The sequence below is a fragment of the Amblyomma americanum genome, chromosome 7 (assembly GCF_052857255.1).
Source record: "Amblyomma americanum isolate KBUSLIRL-KWMA chromosome 7, ASM5285725v1, whole genome shotgun sequence".
In the NCBI taxonomy this organism is placed as follows: domain Eukaryota; kingdom Metazoa; phylum Arthropoda; class Arachnida; order Ixodida; family Ixodidae; genus Amblyomma; species Amblyomma americanum.
The window spans coordinates 30,175,072-30,196,581 of record NC_135503.1 but is presented as its reverse complement, the minus strand read 5'-3'; the positions used below and the strand labels follow the sequence as shown (position 1 = coordinate 30,196,581).

Here is a 21,510-nt window from a genome sequence, read left to right as displayed (position 1 = left end):
AAAGGATAGCAGGCAGAGTGGAGATATGAAATGAAAGAGGTGAGGGGACAGGAAGAGAGGATAGGGGGGGGGGGGGGGGAGAGGTAATATACACAAAAACTATTTACACAATAAGAAATGTACACCGTCGTCATCGGCAGAAAACAGAATCAGAAAACTCCTTCTCTGTGCTAAATCTGGTCGCGAACTCTATCTTGCATGCGATGCTTCTTCGAGGTGATTAGGAGCCTTAGAAAGTAGGGTAGCCGCCCGTGATCACTGCCGCTTTGTCGTGTACGACTACACACACCTCGACTTTCAGTGGCTGTCGCGTGATGATTGCGACGGGGAAGCCGGATAATTAAAGCCGCCCGACAACGCGCAACGTGTGCAGAGTGAAAAGAATGCGTGTTATAACGCCGAGAGCTAGGCCAGCTTCCCGCTCCTGTCAAGGCAGACGGCCGAAACAAGGCGACTTCCGTCTGCTTTCTTAGCCGGCGGCTGACACCCGGCCACCCACCCTCTGCCCTTGCTTGTCACGAGGGAAACCGCGCCGGCCGCGTGTGAGCTTCAGAGACATAATAAATCGGTAATGACTGGTTGTAATTGCACGTCATTTAAATCTTTTTTTTTTCGCCTTGGAAATTAAAGACAAAATTGTGGCGGCGACGCTTCGTTGTGTGTGTTTCTTTTTTTTCGCGGACGCTTGAGTACGCGGAGAAGCACGTACTCGGTGCATTAAGAAAACCAAGTCTCTTCATCCGTGCTCTGTGATACCACCAAGGTGTCCGGAAAAGTGGAATGAAACACTAAGACGTTGCACAGGTCGACGCATCCTCTATTTTGCAGCGGGATATAGCTTTCGGTAAAATTGAGCGAATGTTGAACTGAGCGCTTTTAATAGTCAATATAGCAGTTAGTTTCATCAGTTTTCCTCCTTATGCTTTTATATTGTTCAGTAAAAGTGTCATAATCGTTCCTCGCGTGAACGGAAGTGTATTCAGGCGCGGCATGCATTTTGGCTGAAAAAAAAAAAAAAGAGTTGAAATCAGCATATATCTCGGTCCAAGGGTTTAGTAGAGGGATAGGAACCGACGACCGCTTGTTGAAATTCGCCTTTACATTTACAGATTTTTTTGTTTATTTTCCGAGCTTCTATTTCTGATAATCGGCTGTGTTTTAAACTAGCTACGTAACGTGGCACGCGCTCAACAGTTTGTGCCTATTGGGTCATCACGTAATGACTGAGATTTATTTGAAAAAGTGACGCTCTTCCTCAGCGTTCTATCTGAAGATTTTCGTAACGTATGCGGCATCTTGTATTGGGTAATTTTGGAGTGCAAACAACTGTATGCAGGCATGAGTGAGCGCCCTGAAATAGCTTTTCGCTGTAAAATAGCTGCGAGTTTTGCTGTGTGAGTAGCGCTTAGAAGTGCCTCCGCCTGTACACGGTTGAACGTCGTTATAACGAAGCTGAAGGGGCCCGGCGATTACTTCGTTATAGCCGTAACTTCGTAATAGCCCGTGTGTACCGAGCTTCCAAGGGGAATCGCCGTTCCTTCGTTATATCCATTAGTTCGTTATTACGAGGTTTGACTGTACTGTGCGCTTTTGGTCGCAGATATATTGTTACGCAGCGGCCAGCCGAAGAATGAGTCGCGATGAACGATGGTAGAGATAAGATTTAATGGTCGCTGGCCTAGCGCGAGAGCGCTCAGTACCGCGCCACTGCCAACTTCGTCGTCTTCATAACACTATGTTCAATCGCAACCTTTCCTGCATGCTTTGGAACGAAGACTAAAACAGGCCAGAAAAGGTTGCGTCATCACCCTCCGCCGCCACCGGCGTTTTCCTTTTGCTTCGAACCCATCTCGGAGTCCAGCTTGCAATCGCTCGGAAGCGTGTGATGCCGAATGCATTGCCTTGCAACAGCGTCGTGAAAGTGATGGGGGATTTATAAAAACTCTTCGGATCTTAGAACGTGGAAAGCGTGCGCGGAAAACGTGCTCGGAAGCCGTGCGCACGCAAGCGTGAAGGCACCCGACCAACATTCGGGTGCGCAAGCGTTGCTCAATGTCTGGCACCCACTACATCTACAACTATAGATATCGGATGGATGGTCTGTTACGGCAAACAAAAGGGAACAGGATCCCGCTGGATGGATCGGCGCTTCTTTAATCAGCACGTGAGAACGGTCAAACGTGCGTGAGGCCCCGCCCAGTTCTGACGTCGTGTCAGACTTGTGCTCGTGTTTGTTGTGCGGATTCCGCGCAAGCTCCCGTTCACCGCAGATTGAGGACGCGTGGGGCATGCAGCTATACTACCTTCGGCTGACGTGTGCAATGTGTGTTACGCGGTCATTTCCATCCTTTCGTCGTAGTGGGGGGTGCGTCGTTTACATAGATATACTATACGCGCGCCATCATGCACCGCCGAGCCCCCGTGGGAGCCCGTCGCGGCAACCCCCCTGCTGGCAAGTCGTTGCGCAAGGCGCGGAGCGGCGGCTAAAATGGGCCACCTGTATATATAGAGGGGCCGTAGCTCTTTCTTTTGGCCATCGTGCTTTTATTTTTTATTTTTCTGGACGCCGCTTTTGTTTTTAAATCCCGCCTAATGACGTCTGTTTTTGGAAATCGGAACGTATCGACAGCCTTCTTTTGTCCGCGCGGGAAGAAAAGTAAAAATACGAGAGAGAAACTGGAACAACGTCTTGTTCGATCCGGATTGGAGAGTGGTTCTTCCTCTTCGGATGAGCTCATTCTTTTTTTCTCTCTTTTGGATTGCGTCCCTGTTGTTTTTTTGTTTTTTTCACGCTGGGGAGTCCAACGCCAGGTGTTATAGACCGTCGCGGCATCTTTGTTTTGAAGATCGAACGAGTGAAGCAGCAAGCAACAGATCAACTATACAATGGTACTGTTAGTACTGCTCAGCGAAGCACAGGAGGCCGATGAACCTCGCGCAGTTCACCGGCCCTTCGGCTGCTCTGTACAGCGACGCCGGTAGAGTTGTTTTTCGCTGACTGCGCCGATGCAGTGTTTGGACATTCCTGAGCCCGGGTTCGAACCCGACCGCGGCGGCTGCGTCTCGACGGAGTTGAAACTCAAAGGCGCCCGTGTGCTGTGCGATGTCAGTGCTCGTTAAAGATCCCCAGGTGGTCGAAATCATTGCGGAGCCCTCCCACTGCGTCACCTCTTTCTTCCTTCCTTCTTTCACTCCCTCCTTTATCCCTTCCCTTACGGCGCGGTTCAGGTGTCCGCCGATATGCGTCGGTCGATTCGGCGAGGTCAACACTTTTCGGTTAAGCGCATTATAGTTCTTGTGCGGGTAGTGTATAATAGGGGCCGCGCAACTGAGCCATGGAGCACGGTATATAACAATATGTTGCGCAGCCTGAGGCACCGACCGCCGACGGATCTCACGCAGCGCGTGTTAGGGCCGCCGAGCTGTCTGCGTTTTTACGTCGCCTTGTTTGCTAAGCCGCGTGTCATTACAGTCGGCGGCGTCGCGTGTTTGATCTTTGTGACGGACGACGAGTGCGCGCTGCCGATAAAACTTTTACGACGGGCAGTTGTGTGGCGCTATATTAGGTCCTTCCGCGCCTCCAGTGTGGAGGTCAAGTGCTTCGACCGACGCTGTCGCAAGCGGCCCGGTGCGCTCAGGGCCGGATATGAATAGCGGCTCGCGGCTTAAAACTGGGTTCCTGCTTCTCTCGTAAGTGGAGTGCAGCAGATGAGTGGGATTGCTTGTCTTGCTTCTTTAATGAGTGCTTTACGATGTATAGTCGAAACAACAGTACGGTTCGACACCACGTCCGTGCGAAGGGGAGTACTTTTGACTCTCTCTGCCGGGTGTTATACATTCAGTTCATGCCTCGGAGAAAAGCAGCGTTTTGCACCCTTCAGCAGAACCATGGGCATGAACGTTGACTTGACATTTGTATGTACTTATGTTGCTTCTTTATCGTGAAAAAAAAATGCTGCTCTGATCCGCTGTTACTTCGGGGCGACAGGTATTAACTTTATATATTGTGGCATGGGCGCCGAGCAATTATTCGGAGGTTTTTCATGTTTTGATCTCCAACCTGGTGTCGTCTGTCTCTGTGCTTTATTTTCGAAAGCGTGATAACTTGTGCCTATCGAGACTGCGCTCATTAGAAAAGGCGGCTCTGAATCGCTGATCTGTGCCCCTGTCACGACTGTCTCCTCCGGCAGATGACGACACCGCCGACTGCAGCGGCTGTGGAGGCGGCGTCGGCGGCGACCACTCTTGTGCTAATAACGCCCTGCCCGCTAACGAAAGCCCCCAGTTCCCAATCCTCCCACCCCCGCTTTCCTTTGACGACTATCTGCTGTGCGAACCGAGCTGCGGAGCCAATTTGGCGACCACCGCGGCTAGCCACGCAACCACTAATCCCACGCTAGGCGGCGATGCCCTTTCCTTTTCCACTAACGCGCCGCCGAGCCCGCCCTGCTCCCCGCTCTCCCGGCGCCTGGACCAGCTGCGGAGGCGATCGCTGCGGATCCGCGACCTGCTCAAGGGCTGCGAGTCGGCGCCTTCGTCGGCGGCGTCGGACCAGTGGCCCTCGCGTCCCGCCAGCCAGAATAGCTACGACAGCCGACTGTGGCCGCTCGACGACTACCCGTCCGACTGCGAGGTGAAGCTGCGCGAGCGCTCCCCCGACGACTACAAGCTGGTGTTCATCAGTTCGTCCGAGTCCGAGGACGACTCCGAGGTGGAGGTGGCGTCGCGCCTCTGGCTGCTGCTGCGCTCGCGGCTGGCCGTGGGGCCCGAGGGGGCCGTGTACGTGGAGGACTGTTCCGACTGGGAGTTCGCCTGCTCCGACGGCGAAGAGGCGGACGGCAGCCCGGAGGCGCCCGAAGAGGAGCTGGGCGTCGCGGGGCCGCAGGTGGTCGACCCCGGCCAAAGGTCGCCCGAGGAGGCGAGAAGCGAGGAAGGCGAAAGCAGCGCCGCCGGCCCGATGGGACGACGACGCGGCAAACGGTCGGCTGCCGCCGGCAGCAGCAGCAGCAGCGACGACGACGGCCGCGAAGGAACCAGTTTGGCGGCGCAGGGAGAAGCGGCAGCCGCCGTTGCTATTCTCGCCGGGCCGGACAATCGTAATGACGAGGACGACGCTAATCTGCTCGCCGCCGCTGCGGTGCGCGATGCGGCCAGCGTAGGAGAACCGGGCCAAGAAGTCCTGCCGGCCGCTGCTCCACCTGTCGTTGACTCAGCGCCGGAAGTGGGAGAGGGCAGCAGCAGCTCTGACGACGGCGCCATCGCGGGACCGCGGCGGTGGCTGCGGAGAGACTCGCTCGCACGGGACGATGCGATCATGGAGGGCCGCGTCGATTTGAGCGCCCCGGAGGCGCTCGGGCCCGAACGGGACGTCCCAGCTGGGGATGGCGGCTCGCGAACCGAGCGCGCGGACAGCGCCGCGGACAATGCACCAGTGTCGGCGGCCCATGCCAACATGGCCGACTCGGAGAACACCGGCGGCGGCGGCGGCCAAGGTGTGCTCGGGGAAGTGGGACAGCCCGAGGAGAACGGCGCCCCCGCCAGGACTCCCCCGATGAGCGCGGTCGCTGACGCCTGCGGCCCGCCTCCGTGCGACGCCGAGGCCGCGGCAAGCAGCGCCGACTCCGTGTGTGTTGTGCAGCAACAGGTGGTGCCCGCGTGTGTTTCGGTTTGCGAACTACCCGGCACGGATTGCTCTGAGAAGGATACCGCCGCGGCGGCGGCCAGTGTGTGTGTTGCTGCTGCTGCAATCGACGAAGCGGAACAGAAATCGAGCGACCGCGATACAATCGACAGTGCTGTTCTAGCCAACGACAACGCGAAAGTGGAGCCTACGGCGGCTCCCGCGCTCGAGCAACGTCAAAAGGATATTGATCTCGAAGGTTTGGTGGTGTCCACACTGGAAAAATACTTCACTGAATCGTTTGAATGTCACGAAGCGTACCCTGCCGCGGCCGGAGAAATTACGGCTGGGTCTCCGAAGCAACAGCGCGAAGTCGGAGAGTCATCGCGGAGCGGCCAGTCGCCAACGGTGGCAGGTACGGGGTCCAGGTCATGCGACACGAGCGATGCGTCGTGTGACGAGGAAGAGGACGAAAACATGTTCAGCGACGCGTCGACGTCGTCGGACGACGCTATGTATATTGCACCCATGCCGCGTTTCAACGCCATGCAATACGGCAATCCCCTGTCATACTCTCTGCACACCATTCTGGAGGAGAGCTGCGAAGAAAGCGAAAAGAGCTCGAGAGCAACGACACCTGTCACGAAGAATCCATCATCTGAACTGGAAAAATACTTCAGCTTCGCCATTGGAAATGCATCTCTTGAAGAAATACACAAGAGGTGGTCCATTGCCACAAGCGAAGACTTCAGTGATTCAGTGTCTGAAACATCGGGTGTTGATGATGTTGAAGTGCTCGAGGAAGACCCCGAAGTGTTGGCATCTTCAAGGTTAGAGAAGTACTTTACCTCGGGATTGTTGGGCACAGGCACCTTCCATTATCCTGATGATGCAGAGTTTACTGACGAAAGCGGAGGTATTAGCAGTGATGATGAGGGCAAAAAGGCAGGTTCTGAGCCGAGCAGTGCTGACACTACGCTCAACAGCACAGTTTTTGAGGTTGAGGATGCTTGCGACACGATTAAAAGGAAAAAGAAAGAGGATGGTGAAGAAGTAGCAGATGTCAAAGTTGTTCTCGAAGATGAAGGTTTCACCACAATTAAAAGAAAGAGGGATGACCTGACACTAGAGTCACATTCAGGTCAGACAACAGGGGACATTGCAGAACGTCCTGCAGTTATTCAGGAAGAGAAATGTTCTGAAGACGCTTCATTTGAGCAGCTTGATGCCACACTAACTGCCGATGACAGTACTGTTATTATTATAGACCCTGTTAAAGCAGAGGATTTGCATGACTCGACTACCAAAGATGTAGCTCACCTAGAGAGTGAGGACAATGAGATGGCTGTCACCCCTGTTTTGGAACCTAACAGTGACATGCACCAGTCACTGTCAGACTCTATGAACGAGCTAACATCAGGCATTGAAAGCATGTGTACCAGCTCTAGCAGTGAAGCAATACAAACTGATGACATGAAGGATTCAAAGAAACCTGCTATAGAAGAAGACACTGCAAGCATCCATAGTCGGGCTTCATCGGCTGATTGCTACTCAGATGAAGAAGCTGCTTACATTGTCAACAGAGTAATTGCCCACATATCTGGCACAAGTGACGAGACTGAGAAGGTCGATGAGAACATCACACCTTGGAAGGCTCTCTTGGAGTCGCAAATCACACGTTTGATGCAGACGGTTTCTCCTGCCGCTCTCTCTGGGGAGAGCAGTTGCAGCAGCACCATTGGTAGCAACAACAGTGACTATGGTAGTGACACCTTGGAGTCTGGGTCATATTCTTCCACCGACGAAGAAGGGTCCCCCAAGCCTCGTCACCACAAGAAGCCTGGGCGGCGTTCACCTAGTAAACAGCTTTCCACTGCAATTGAGAATGACAAACTTGCACCTGATAACCTGAGCGGTCACAGCAATGACTCAACCATCTCTGAAGAGACCATGTTCATATGTAGGCAGCTCATGCAGTCTCTCAAAATGCTATCAGATGAGCAGTCCAACAAGGATGAGAAGAATGCTTATCCCATAATTTCAGATCACAACCATAATGATTATATGAAGGCTCAGGAGTATATTCAGGACCAAATTGTTGCCCTGATGCATACGGTCAGCGCCAGTCGCAATGCTTCTCCACTGCGTGAGAGGAGGTGTAAGCCCTTGGGCTTGACCGGGGGCTCGAGTGAGTGCTCTGATGTGGACTCTCCAAACCTCTCTGAAAAAAAGAAGATGGGAAAAAACAAAACACCTTCAGAGTCTGGATCAGAAACCATTTCAACAAGCATCAGCATTCCAAGCTATGACTCAGATCACACTGCCACGGAATCTGAGATGTCTAATGAGATGGATGAGCTTTACAACCTGCTGGAGTCATCTGGGGCAACACTGGCAGACAACATTTCTCTCTCGAAACTGTCATGTTGTGATGGTGAAGAACCATCTGACCACTTCATTCTGCCTCCTTTCAAGGTGCCTGTTCTTCGGCTACAGTCCGGCCAGGAGGTTCCCCTTATTTCTACAAAGGAAGCACAGTCAAAGTTAGAATTCTTAGAACCTAGTTGTGTTCTCCCAAAACTGAGTGCTGTCACTGTAGAGGAGAAACTGGAACTGCCCGGAATGTATAGCATAGCTAGTGGTACTGCTGCCAAGTGTGATAGCTCGTCAACGCTCACCACTGGCTCCGACATCGACTTCTGTGGCAGTGTTGAGACAGTACTTGAGGTGTGTCCCAAAACGGCCAGTATGTCGCCAGAACCTAGTGTTTCTCCTACCGAGACATCTGCTGACAAATCTCGCTCTGAATCATCTCTGTACATCAAGGCACGAAGAGGCCTGGGTACGCGAAAATTGGTTGTTACGAGAAGCAGTGACAGTCTAGCACCTTACAAGAAGGCAGGAAGTGTATCCCTCCAGCTTTTCCATTCCAAGGGGGCTTCAAAGTCTGAACACTCAATTTTAGACACGGCTGCCATTGAGGACAAAGACGAACCCTCAGAGGCAAACCAAGGCACAGACGGTCTTAGCAAGAGGATCGGTGGCAAGGAGAAGTCTTGCAGCGAAAACAACCTTTCACTCGCTACCTTCAGCGACAGTGAGCGGAGCACCTCTAAGTTTCTGGGCACTAAATCCGTGGGGAACATTGCAGATCTCGAGGGCAACCCAGGCAAGACATTTCGTGACACTGGTTACTACTCCTTCAAATCGTCCGAAGAAAGTGTCCTAAGCCTAGATGAGCAGGGAAGTAGGCCACCGTCAGGATGTTTGACGAAGCAGAAATCAGTGCAGTCGTCCGAGACGATTCCGGAAGTGGAGGAAGAGCCTGTGCGCCCTGTGCGATCGTCACCTGGGTCTCCGACCAAAGGGAATTCAAACTCACTCAGTTCTGGCAGCATTCCTGACTCTGTGTTTGTCGCAAACAGCAGCAGTGACTGCAAGTCCAGCACGCTTCCGTCTAGTCTTCGCACCAAGGTGAACCGGCCCAGTCCACACTCTTCATCCATGGTTCTGCGCCAGCGCCATTTTTCGTCCACATTTTTCTCTACCTCGGGTGTCCTGCGCAAGCTGACGGCCTTGAAAGGTAAAAACTGGCATTGTGTCATCGCAAACTCGGACTTAAGTTATGGGTGGGACAGTAATTGTTGTTACTAGTTATCTTTTTATTCATGCTCTTGAAATTGCCTTAATTTAATTTCCTGGCCATTCAGCTTTGTGCCTTGTATTGTCGATAATAGCATGGTTACATGGAACCTTTTGTATACATTTCAATGCTGATGTTATTATCTGTCTTATTGCACAAGTGAAAGCATTCAGTTTATAGCGAGTGCTGAGACTGATAGCAAAACTTGGTACTCTCTTCAGTGCAGTGCGAAGCTTGAATGTTGCGGCAACAAGCATACTAACTCCATCACTGTAAGCCGACGGCCTGTTGTCCTGCTGTCTCGTGTGCTGTTTCCCGTGCCTGTTGTTTGCATGCCCATTTGCACCATTTTATAGCCTCACCTAGCATGCCTGTGCACTCTGCTTGTCATTGTGTGACAAAACATTTTTTTTTTATGCTTGATGATTTCTTGTTGCCTTGTCTATGAGCTTAGCAAGGTATAAGACCGCATTTTCTTCCTTTTATCTCTCTCGAGACTTGCAAGCCAGTTCAATAGCACTGCTTGGTTTGTACAAGTTTCACGGCTACATACTTTGTGCTTCAAATAAAAATCATTCTCAACTTCAGCTTCATGCATGAATCCTCCGTTAATTCTTTAGCAGAAGCTGTAGCTGGACTTGGATAGGGGCCATATTTGCTTGTTGGTAGTAACAATTACATAAAGCTTGCTAGTTGAACCATACCTTATCTTTCTTCACTGTCACACCAAAATAAATCTTAATTGCTTTGTTATCTGATTGCTTTGGTGGTGTGATTGCTATTGCAACAGGCTGACCAACTTGTCTCTTGGTGGTCTCTTAGTGTCTCTTTCCTCTCCAAGATCTGTGTGCAGGTGGTGTTTAATAATTTGCATGGCAAAGAGCTACTAATCGCATATCATTGGTTTTCTGGCTTTATTTCTAGAAGCAGGCACAGCAGCGCAGCAGCTATAGAATGCCGGTAAAATGAAGGACATATGCACTTAAAATGCAACGTTTCATCTTCTGTTTCTTAGTTTGAATGAGTATGGTTCTGTGTTGTCACTATACCAGGTTTAATACAACCTCATTTCTTTTTTAAAGTTCATAATGCCTATAGCATCTGCTACAGAAGACCTGTATTCTGTGTACATTTGATTGCTCAAGCTTTTGTAACACAGGGTCCCTGAAAAAAAAAAAAAACTATTTTTCTCCAAAGCTGTACATGCAGTTTGAAATTAAGAGGTGCACCGAACTGGGTGCTCACAAAAATGCATACTTTACAATCAACATTTTGTCAGAGCTTCTGTGCTCCAAAATCATTTGTGGTCACCTGCACCTTGCTGTGAGAACCTGTAAAGATTGTCTTTCTTGTGATAAATTGAAAGGATATATATGGGATTTCAAAGAAAGTGTTGATGCTGCAATATGGCTCCATTTAGACATACCACTGAGCAGTTTTTGCTTCGAGTATTTCTGGGCGTGCATGTCAATGGCACCCATACTGCTTGTCGGCTGCTTGTAATTATGATATGGGCACACCAGCGGGAGTAGACAGTGGGGTGCAGTATGGCATGCAGTGATAACCCGCTTGTAGTGTCTTTGCTGCACGCATGAGTGACTGTGCCATTTATTGTGCGAGTGCAGCTGACGACAGCAGTGGATCGCATCGATCTTCCCCACGGGGTCGCTTGAGAGGCCGCTCGCGACACTCTTCCGGTGGCAGTGATGACTCGAACCGGCTGCTGCCTACCATTGCCATTGTTGGAGCAGAGGAGGTAAATGTCCTAGCTGTGCGCTATGCTACATTTTTGGAGTGCCCACAGGTAGCGCTGTGCAGGTTTCAGAGGGCAAACTTATCAAACTGAAGGGAACTTTGTGGCAGAGATCTGTTTTTTTGCAGGACCCTTCAAAGGCCCATCAAAGGAGGGGTTTTAAGCTGGTTGCCTAAGCCAGTATGTCAAAACTCATGCATTAGGTGGCTGGGCCAAAGAGTAGAACAGCCATCATCGTCGTCACTATAGGGCGCGTTACATCAACTGCAGGATAGGTGCCTCTCATGATGCTCTCCAATTATCCTTGTTCCACTTCAACTATGGCCATCCTATCCCTGGAGACTTCCTAATCATATCTGCATCTGTCTTTGGGAGTGTAGCTATAGGAGCTTTAACCATTTAACCACCAACCTTGAGCTGTACTCGTCATGGGGGATTGTACCAGAATAGCTAGTGACAAGTGATGCTCGTCCAGCCCGATGCTGCGCTGCTCCCACCACCAAAGACGAATTACGGTCGAAAATTCTGCTGATTCAATTTTCAACACTAGGAGGGCGGTAGGTATCAATGAAAAGCGTTTTGTGCCTTTAGCGCATGTTTTAAGCTTGGCAATAGTGCAATAGTAATTTTTGCTAAACATTTCCGAAAAATTTTGCAATTTTGGTACATTTTTCGGGAATTGATTTGGCAGGCAATGGGTTAATGAACATTACATGATAATGTGTCTGTGCTCAAATGTGGTGTTATGCAAACAAACTTGGCCGTGTTTCCTCTGACAGAAAAGATGTTCTTAGAACTTTAGGGACCAGTCACAAGCAGATGTTTATAGTTAGCATGATGACAAAAGTGAACCAAAAGCACAAATGCTCACACTTTGCTAATGTTTCCTGTTGTATGTTTTATCAGTTATGTTTAGCTAATAGCAACTTTTCTACTGGTGAGCAAGGTCAAAACGAACCATGACTGAACTACTACACTTATGTTTGTAACATAATGTTACCTTTCTTAACCTTGCTCCAGCTCCATATCAAACTGTGCATTTTGATTAGACTTGAGTCTTATAGTTTGATCTCCCCTTCACATTAGAAAATGTTTAGTGAGGTCTGTAACGTATTAATATTCTCATGGGGGGCTTCTTTTAGCTTGCAATTAACCAAACATAGTTACAAGCAGTAAGGGCATTCTGCCACCTTTTCTCTATATCAGGCCGACTCCTCAGTTCTGCAGTTTAGTTTAAAAAACTTTCGTCTGTGCAGGTGCGGTAATTTGGTTATGACACCCAGAAAGAAGGTCATATAGCAGATCGGGAAGTGGCATTAAAGGGGCCTACAAGACCTGTTGTACACACATCTGTATTCAAAGTTTCAAGGTCATGCACGTGTCTTTGCTCAGTAGCAGCTATCATTGGTCATGGTGATAAATTTGTTGCAGGTGGAAATATGTGCACACATTGATTCAGACAAGAGTGGGCTTGTGCATTTTCGGTTTCCGCTCAACATTTTATTGCAGCATTCAAGGCACAGTCTGCTCTCCTTTCAGCACATGAAAACCTTATCTTTGAGCACGTGATTCTTCTTCTTATTTTTTATGTGAGCATGTGCAAGTGTTTATCAGTGGCCTGCCACTTCATCACACTATCACTGCAACCCATCCCTGGCAGAGCTCATCAGTCAAGAGTAGTGCAGACAGCATGGATCGGGACAGCAGCCATCGGGATGATGAACTGGAGCGAATCTACAGTCGTAGCCAGACCAGCTTGTCTTCCATTGGCGTCAGCGTGAGTAGCTTTTCCTGCGTCTCAAATTTTTCTGACTTTATTGTGCAATCTGCTGTTTGTAGGCAGACTCGGGCTCTCAGTCAGCTTATTAAATTTTGCTGAGCAATGACCACATGCCACCCTCCTGCCTTTGTACAAATGCACTGGTCCCTCATTAAGATGAACACAAAGAGGCTGTGAAAAGTTACCATTAGTATGGCTCCGCTGTGTATGAGGTGTACTGAAATAGTTGTTACTTTAAAACACCCAACAGAATTGTTTTACAGTAAAATATGGCTTGAAAGATAATATTTGTTTAAACTCTTGGTGGCAGAAAGAACATGCTTCAACACACTTTGATTTGACATTACGCCCTGTGGTGATTGAATAGTGTCTGGTTTCCTAGTGCCTTGTCTTTGAAAGGTAGCTTCTGCCTTGAGTTGGCCTTCAATCTATCAGCTCTAAAAACTGAAACTGCTCTGATCAATGCAGAGAGGCATCAACTGCACATGTTGCTGTTTACATCTTTGCAGTGCTGACATCAGATGCCAACATTTAGGACACCTTAGCATGTGCACATAGAGAGTGCAAGAGAGGAGGGGAGCCAAACTCATGTACAGCTGCTGATGACATTTCCTTAGCCAACAGTGAGCAGTGGAACGCATAAGTGACCGTTCATATAAATTAAACGCTTTATACAGAATAATCAGATCTTGCACCGGTTTCTTCAGTTACCTTTGTCATAGTCAGAGGGCAGCTCTGAAGTAGTGCCAGATAATGCATGGTTGTGTCAGCTTTCTTCCTCATCCATAGCGACCGTGTACCTGCATTTCCCCATTTGAAATAATGATATGTTCTTTATTGGTAGGATTGCAGATTACATATATGGGCCTGCCTAAGCCAAAAGAGGGCTGGCAGGGCAGTGGCCTGCAGCATGGGACACATAAGATTATACACCACTGTTATCAGTTTGCATCATAAACCAAAACAATAAGTGTATTAAAGATAGGGAAAGAAAAAAAAAGGAAAAAGGTCATGGATATAAATCTAGGATAGCAGACCGCATCTTTCCGATGTGAACACCTGCATACATAGCAAAGCCTTAACAGCAGACGAAGCAGGCAGTTGATGCATTTATGAATGTTGACTGGCAAGGAACATGGAAGGAATACAGTGATAGTACTAAGCATGCGCTTGTAAATGTCTTGCACACAGCATGCACCTACAAAGCATAGCATATTATGGCTGTAGCTTTCTTCATAACCTCTCATTAGTTCATAGCTTTTAACAGGTCATGGAGTGGGCATTCACTTATGTAGGCTATTTGCAAAAACATGTGCTTATTTGCTTAAACAAGAAGCATCTTCTAGTACTGTTGTGTCCAGGTTGCACTTGTTTAGCACAGGAATAAGCCAATTTAGAGTGGTATTTTGCAGAGATGGTAGCAGTAACCACTACACAATACAAGAACAGTAATGTAAAAGTGGCCTCTGCCAAAGGACATGGTGCACAAAAGAGGGTCATAGAATAGCAGACTTGTTTTATGCGGTGTTGATGGTGCCCCTTTCTAGCACAGGACTTGGGACTTAGATGCTGTTACAGCAGACATGAGACCACTTGTTTCCATTGGCCTCATTTAAATGCTTGCAGTCGGTGCCAAAGTTCTGGCAACTGAATTTTTCAGAAGCGATATGAGCTCCTTAGTAAAGCTGTGAATCAGTACATTTATAGAGCTGCCAGAACTTCTCTTGAAAGGTTTCTGGACACTAGCATTGAACCAGCAGCATGCACAGTAGAAGCACATAGTGTTTTCCAATTGGGCCACAGAGCAATATAGTTGCAGCAGCTGTGACAGAAGCATGACAGCATCATACATAAGAGTGCCAAGGTTTTAAAGCAAAAGCTTTAATACACCAGCCAGCAAGCCATTTCGGCTCGTCGCGCACTTCAGCCGTATGCCGACGAACGACCTTGAGCCGCTGTTGTCTAGCAATGCCGCAGCCGCGCTCCAACAGATGGCGCCGCTGTCGACGCCACTGCCGTCGCCGCTCGCTCCACCAGATGTGCTCTGCTGGGGTAGAGGGAGACGAGATGTCGCCTCGCGGGGGGTATATATGTATATACACACACACGCTTCGCCTCAGTGTATTGTAGTCGTTATGGAGAGTGCGAAAGTGGCGCAACAACGACAGAACGAAGCGAGGAAGAGACAACGCGCTCAAGAGACTCCAGAAGAACGCGCCGCACGACTCGAGAAGCGTCGTAACGAAGATGCGGCTAGAAGAAGTCGTGCCACGTCCCGGAGTGACTCTTCAACTGCGGAAGAGGCCGGTTTGAGTTCTCGTGAGCGTAGAAATGAGACGCTGCGTAGACGACGTGCCGAGTAAACGAAGCTTTCGCAATTCAACTAGGGTTAACCAGAGCTAAACCACAGCCAATTTTTTGCCACAGTATGGGCTGGCACTAAGCTGCTCACAGCAATTATGTTATTATATAGTTACTTTTGACAATGATATAGATTTGCATATTCTTTTCAAGCTTTAGTTCCAACATTAATATCTCACTTCATTATTTTCATACTGTGCATCAGCTTGAGTATGTTGTTGCAGGGTTGAGCACATAGACTGACTTCATCTTTAATTTTTTAATGATCTTCTGTACAGTTTCTCTTAAAGGTTTTTTTCCGTGAATTTTATTAATTCCACCTTGTTTCGCTGGTTTTTGTTTTTCTGCACACAGCAGATGCGTAGCGAGAGCATGACAAGTGTGTACAGTGCTGCTGGCGGCGGTCGCTATGGTACGGTGGCCGTCACTGGGGAGGTCCTATTCTCCATCCTCTACAACTACAAGTCGGGGCTCCTTGAGGTGCACGTACGGGAGTGCCGGAACTTGGCGCCTGTGGACACAAAGCGTAACCGCTCTGACCCGTAAGCAGCCCTTTTTTTTTTTTTTTGCCTTCCAAACTGCTGGCTTAGGTTTTACTCGCTGCCTGTTCTTATGAACATGCACTTCATCTCATAGACAAACTTGCTTAAAGTAGGGATGAAAAACGCGGCATGTACTTAAGGAATATGGAAATTGCATGTGCAGGATGCATATGCCCAATTGTATGCATCATTCAGTTCATCTTTATAATGAACATCCACAATAAAAAGCTATAAAGGCAGCTTGACAAGGCATGGACAGATATATGGGTCGCTCTTGGAGAGAGTGATATGGGTGGTGGTCCTATTTGAGCTGTGTACTTCTTGGACTTGGAGAAAATGGATCTGAGCATGGTTTTCCTGTGTAAATTTCTCACTTGAGAGAGGCCCATAAATTTGATCTGTGACAAGATCAGGGAGCCAGTGGCAGGCAACAGTGACAGCAGTACAGTCATTTACATACAGTGATATGTTGCTATAAATTGGACATAAATAATGTTACTGTTGCTGTTTGTAGCTGAATAAATTGGAGCTGCTAAAGGACACCAAAGCTATGATACCTAGATGGGTTCCAGGACACTTAAATACTGGAATTCCTTCTTTCTTTTTTTAATTACTTCCTTGGTGTAATGATTATTATTGCAATGTTAGGTAGTTGTGTGCATGCTCCACATTAAGAGATGTCATGCTATGAAAAGCCTTACCTTAACATGTCACAAATGATTAGAAGCATATGAGTAGCTCAGGAAAATGAAAAAAAATATTTCTGCACTGTAGCTTCTGGCAACAATTGGCAGCTTCTCAGATGCATTCAATGCAGTGGGCATTTTTCTCCCAATTCACATCCAGGTACGTGAAAGTCTACCTGCTGCCAGACAAGACCAAAAGTGGCAAACGGAAGACCAAAGTCAAGAAGCACACTCTGAACCCTGTTTTTGAGGAAGTCCTCAAGGTAAGTAGTACTTGTTCACACTGAGCATCCTAACAGTCGATTACTGGCCCTGAAGAAGAATTTTTCTGAGCGGAAAGGTGTGCTGTATGGCAGGGTTTTGGTACCTTCGAGAGAACAACAAAGGAAGCACTCATAGGGAGGGCTTCATGCTACATGAGCAGCGGACTTCCCATTAGCCATACTCTTCTCTTAAATAAAATTTCAGAACCGCTGCCATTCAGGCACAAAATTAAGTATTCTGAGCAGCCCTATTACATGTACATTAAAATTAGAGTTGCCATTGGTAAACCTTTGCTATAGTGGAGTGCTCTGGAATAACTTGGACCGCCTGGTAAGCTTTGACCGGTACTGATATCTCACAGCACATGAACGTCTTTTGCGTTTTGCCTTCATTGAAATGGAAAAAACTAAATGGAAAAACTGCTCACCAAATCTGGCAAAAGAATCACTGCCATGTTTTCAATAACCTGTTGAGCAAGTATGTCAGGTACAGGCAGACACACATGAAACAGTTGTTTGATACAAACACTGTAAATGTGAAAGCAAGTAACAGAATAAAAACAACTTGCTTCTGAAATAACTCAAAGCATTCTAAACTGTTCACGGAAGGTGTTGATGTTTGTCTATATTTCTCCCAAATATGTCACATGTTCACAGCTTAATGATAACATATACCAAGCATAAAATGAGTTTTGAACATTTACCTGGGCTTCGGTTAGGATTTCTTTTAGCCATGAGGTTCACAATGTTGCAGATAACACTAGCAATCAAAATTAAAGTGTGATTTTTCACGAGTTAGGTTTGTAGAAGAATGAAACGTTTTAAACAAACTGTAGGTCTTTGAAGACTTGCCCTTTAGCAAAACAGACAACATTCCTAACCCTGTATTTGGCACATGATAGCCTTGGTCATATATGCACCATAAAGCCCAATGCAACAGCAACGAAGTGCATATTATGTAGCTTTGCCTCCATTGTGTGACAGCAATATTCTATAAGTCTACCAAGAAACATTTCAAGAGCACTGGCTGGAAAACAGTGAATCAATAAACAATATTATGTCCAAAACAAAAATCAGGGTATTGAGAATTAATCCTGCAAGCCATGCGAGCGAGAAAAGCAGCTTCTCTAGCAAATGCTGAGCCATTGCATGGGATGAAAAAAAAAACACACTTTTCTGCCAATTAATAACTACGAAGCAGACCGAACAATGTTGCAAGCCACATTAGAAAGCGGCATGTAGCTTTCCTGGACAGTACCAAAGGTTTGCAAGGGCTTTTTTTTTTTTTTGGCAATGATGCAGTAAGCTGAAAAAAATGCCACTCCTGCAAGCTGCCCTGATAGGGGCAAAGCAGCTTTCCTAGCAGTTATTGAGGTTTTGTGAGAGCTGGAGCAAGTTTTTGCTTTGAAATATGAACAGAAAGCAGATGAAATAATGTCTGAAACTGAAGTGTGCTAGCTTTTATGGAGCTATAAAAAGGAAGAAAGGAATGAAGTACAGCCATAATAAATCGGCCAGCTGAGTTTCATTTCACCTGTGCATACAGTGCTGATCATGGAACTTGACAGTCCCAAGAGTTCATGACAAGTGTCCTCTAAAAATTTCTACCACAGCGCAGCACTGTTTTGATTTATTGGTCTTGGGCAGCAGACACAGAAGCGACCACCTGCATATTGACGGCAACTGTACTTCATATTGCTCAATGTGGTCAGTTAAAGAAGGTTTGGTTTGGTTTATGGGGGTTTAACGTCCCAAAGCGACTCAGGTTATTGAGGGACGCTGTAGTAAAGGGCTCCGGGAATTTCAACTGCCTGGCGTTCTTTAACTTGCACTGACATCGCACGGTACACGAGCCTCAAGCATTTCTCCTCCATTGAAATGTGACCGCCATGGCTGGGATCGAACCTATGCCTTTCACGTTAGCAGTTGCGCACCATAACCACTGAGCCACGGCAGCGGCTTGCATTTATGTCTAGTAATGACCTTCCATTGTGCAGATCTTGACGTAGGTACCACACTTGTTTTGTTCTTTGAGTGCCAAACATCATGATGTATTCCAGATGAGCCAAGGAAAACGAGTTATGTTTCTGGGCTCTAAGCTAGGGAAGCTGTACCTTTTTTCAAAATTACACTCCTGGTGGAATTCACAGTTTGTTGGAAATAAGACAAAGTAGCAGTGTCGCTCACAGTCATCCTAAAACAGTGTTTGTGAAATGCCCTAACTCTCGCTTTTTTTCATGCATGTGGGTAGTTCCGGGTGACGATGAGTGAGCTGCAGGCACGGACCCTCTGGCTGTCAGTGTGGCACAGTGACATGTTCGGCCGCAACGACTTCCTCGGGGAGGTGATGCTGCCTCTCACCTACGAGACTCTCGAGAAGACGGAAGTCCGCTGCTTCGCTCTCCAGGAAAGGGTGAGCAGCACTAGTCACGAGCTGTCATGTTTAGAAATGGAATTAGAATGTCTCCTTTCTCGTCTTTGCTCTCTAGGAAGAAGTGAGCACCATTTTTGGGCTGTCATGCTTCCATTGTTTGGCCACGTTACATAATATTCAGTGCAGGAAATACAGATCCTTTCCTGCACGGATGTTGAAGATTTTTAAATGTTGAGTGCTGTTAGCTTTCTTTTCAGGCACTCTTGAGGGAACTTAAAAGCTCGAAATTACCTTCTGAACCTATCTGCTGCACTATGATGGCTTGAATTTAGCACCGGCACAATTCTTCAGTTTGTCCTGCCTGGCAAAGTAGTTGGAAGTAAGACCAAAAGGTCCCGTGTGCTCTTCTCTGTGTGCCGTGTATTTTTGGCACCTTTTTGCAAGAATGTCGAACCAACTCGCCCACCAGTACGTGTTTAGTGGCGGAGTAGCAAATCTTTTTTGGCTGCTTTACGGGGAAATCAGTTTCGCAAGCCAGTTTTCTTGAGATATGCAAAAGAACTGTTCCATACAGTTCTTCAAAACTTTGGTTGCACTTCTACAAAGTGCCAAAGGACTTGCAAGGACAGTAGAAGAAGATTGTGCACACAGGGTGTGCAACTTTTCCCCCCTTCTAAGAAGAGGGAAAAGTTCATGGTTGTGCCCTTTGATGTCTTCTGGATCTCAGGGAACAATATTGTACAAAATTTGCACCCCCTTTCCCCGTGTCTATTAAGGGGACCTCTGCCCCCCTTGCTCCCCTACTGTGCATGCCTGAGCATATGGTTCATGGCACTTATGCAAAAATTTTCATAACATATTGAGTGATGGGAATGCCCACTTATTGTAAAGTGAGCTCCTATTGAACAATGCATTTGTTTGCTTCAGAGAGACAGGTTTGTCATGAATGGTGTACAAACAGCTCAGTCATACAGTTGTCCTCGTAACATTGTCTGCTATTTATCCTATGCTTTGTAGGGTGATGGCTTGAATGAACTGCAGGATTCTTGCTGCAGAAATTTTAGCAGTAGCGTCTGATATGACACAGGCCTTTCTGCCATCTTTCCTGAGTGCCGTTCTGATGGTGTGGGCTTCATTCTTCTTGCAGATGGCCCTGTAATGGTCCACATACCAGCGCTCCACAGCACTTACTAAACATTTACACATGATAGAGTATTTTTGTTTGTTTTTCTGCAAACCTTATGAAATTGTGATGGTTTATTGTGAAAGGTTACGACTGCCACTCTTGTCTGAGGACAATAAGCAGAAAAGATAAAAGGAAAACATGAAGTTAGGTTATAGGGGTTGTAAATTTCATTTTAGATAAGCCAGCTTGCCCTCCTAGTTTTGTGTTGTGAGGACTTTATGGGTAATCTTCTTGTAGCTGGGCAATGAACACAGTGCACGATAGAGATAGTTAGCTATGCAAAAAAATCCTAGCATGGGTGGCAGCTGTGATGGCATTAACTTTACTGTAAATCAGGTGGTGGATTGAAACTGCCTCATGCTGACTACGTAAGAGATTTGGTATTTAAATGTGAGGAGATAGTTATACCTAGAATCTCTAGTTTTTTGCGATTCCACGAAATATAGCAGATTTGAGCATTTTTTGCGTAATTGTGTATTAGCAGCCACATTATTTTTTATGTTATTGTTGCAGACATTAGTAAGAATGACAGAACGATGGGAATGTGATTAATTTATTCATGTCAACTCTCTTGAAAGCTAGAATTTGATGCTAAACAAAGTAATGCTGTTACCTTGACATGCTCACTCCTCTATCCACTTCAGCAAACTATAGTCAGATACAACTCAAAGAAGCGGGAAAACCCTCACAAGAAGGCCCACCAGCCAATGGCGTTGACCATTTGTCATGACGTCGCGGTTAATCCACTAGCGTGACATCACAGGTGACTGGCAGGTGCCTCCGTGAAATAGTATTAACCGCAACATCATGTCAAATGGTCAACGTCAGTGGCTGAAGGGCTTCCTTTGGGAGGGTGTTTGCCCTTTGTTCTTGAGCTGTATCCAACTATAGTCCAGTGGGGCCCTGGCGACAGTGCATTCGCACCCTTTGGTGGGAAGAGTCACAATACTGGTGACTTTGGAAAGCAATATTAAGAATAGTGGCAAGAAACATTTTTAGTTTTGAGTGATGCACAGCATCCATTCTGGGACCTTCCTCTTGTTATGATATCTAAGACGTTCCTCTTGTTGTGATATCAGGCTATCCAGGAAGGGAAGTGAATGGCAGGCAGGTGCCAAACTTTAGTAGGGCTGCGTCCCGCTTGTAGGCATGTTCACCACAGCAGGTGCTGGACTGTGTGCGGGGCAACATCAGAAAGATTATTTAGCTTTTTTGAGGGCATTGCATCAAGCGTGTCATCCTTCAAATGAAGAGAATATCAAGCACTACCAGGTGCTGAATTGCAGTAGCCACATTCAGTTG

General features: G+C 47.4%; 1 protein-coding gene across 5 annotated transcripts in view; it reads left to right on the top strand.

Moving 5' to 3' along the window:
* Positions 1 to 21,510, top strand: part of LOC144098769 (uncharacterized) — a 413,922-nt gene that overhangs the window by 379,471 nt on the left and 12,941 nt on the right. For 4 of the 5 annotated variants that reach the window (XM_077631633.1, XM_077631634.1, XM_077631636.1 and 1 more), the window contains 6 exons: positions 4,191 to 9,203; positions 10,889 to 11,019; positions 12,677 to 12,793; positions 15,512 to 15,699; positions 16,546 to 16,648; positions 18,900 to 19,061. In XM_077631633.1, coding sequence (XP_077487759.1) covers positions 4,191 to 9,203; positions 10,889 to 11,019; positions 12,677 to 12,793; positions 15,512 to 15,699; positions 16,546 to 16,648; positions 18,900 to 19,061 — 5,714 coding nt within the window. The remainder of the gene's footprint in view (positions 1 to 4,190; positions 9,204 to 10,888; positions 11,020 to 12,676; positions 12,794 to 15,511; positions 15,700 to 16,545; positions 16,649 to 18,899; positions 19,062 to 21,510) is intronic. The other variant, XM_077631635.1, reaches the window with a different exon arrangement.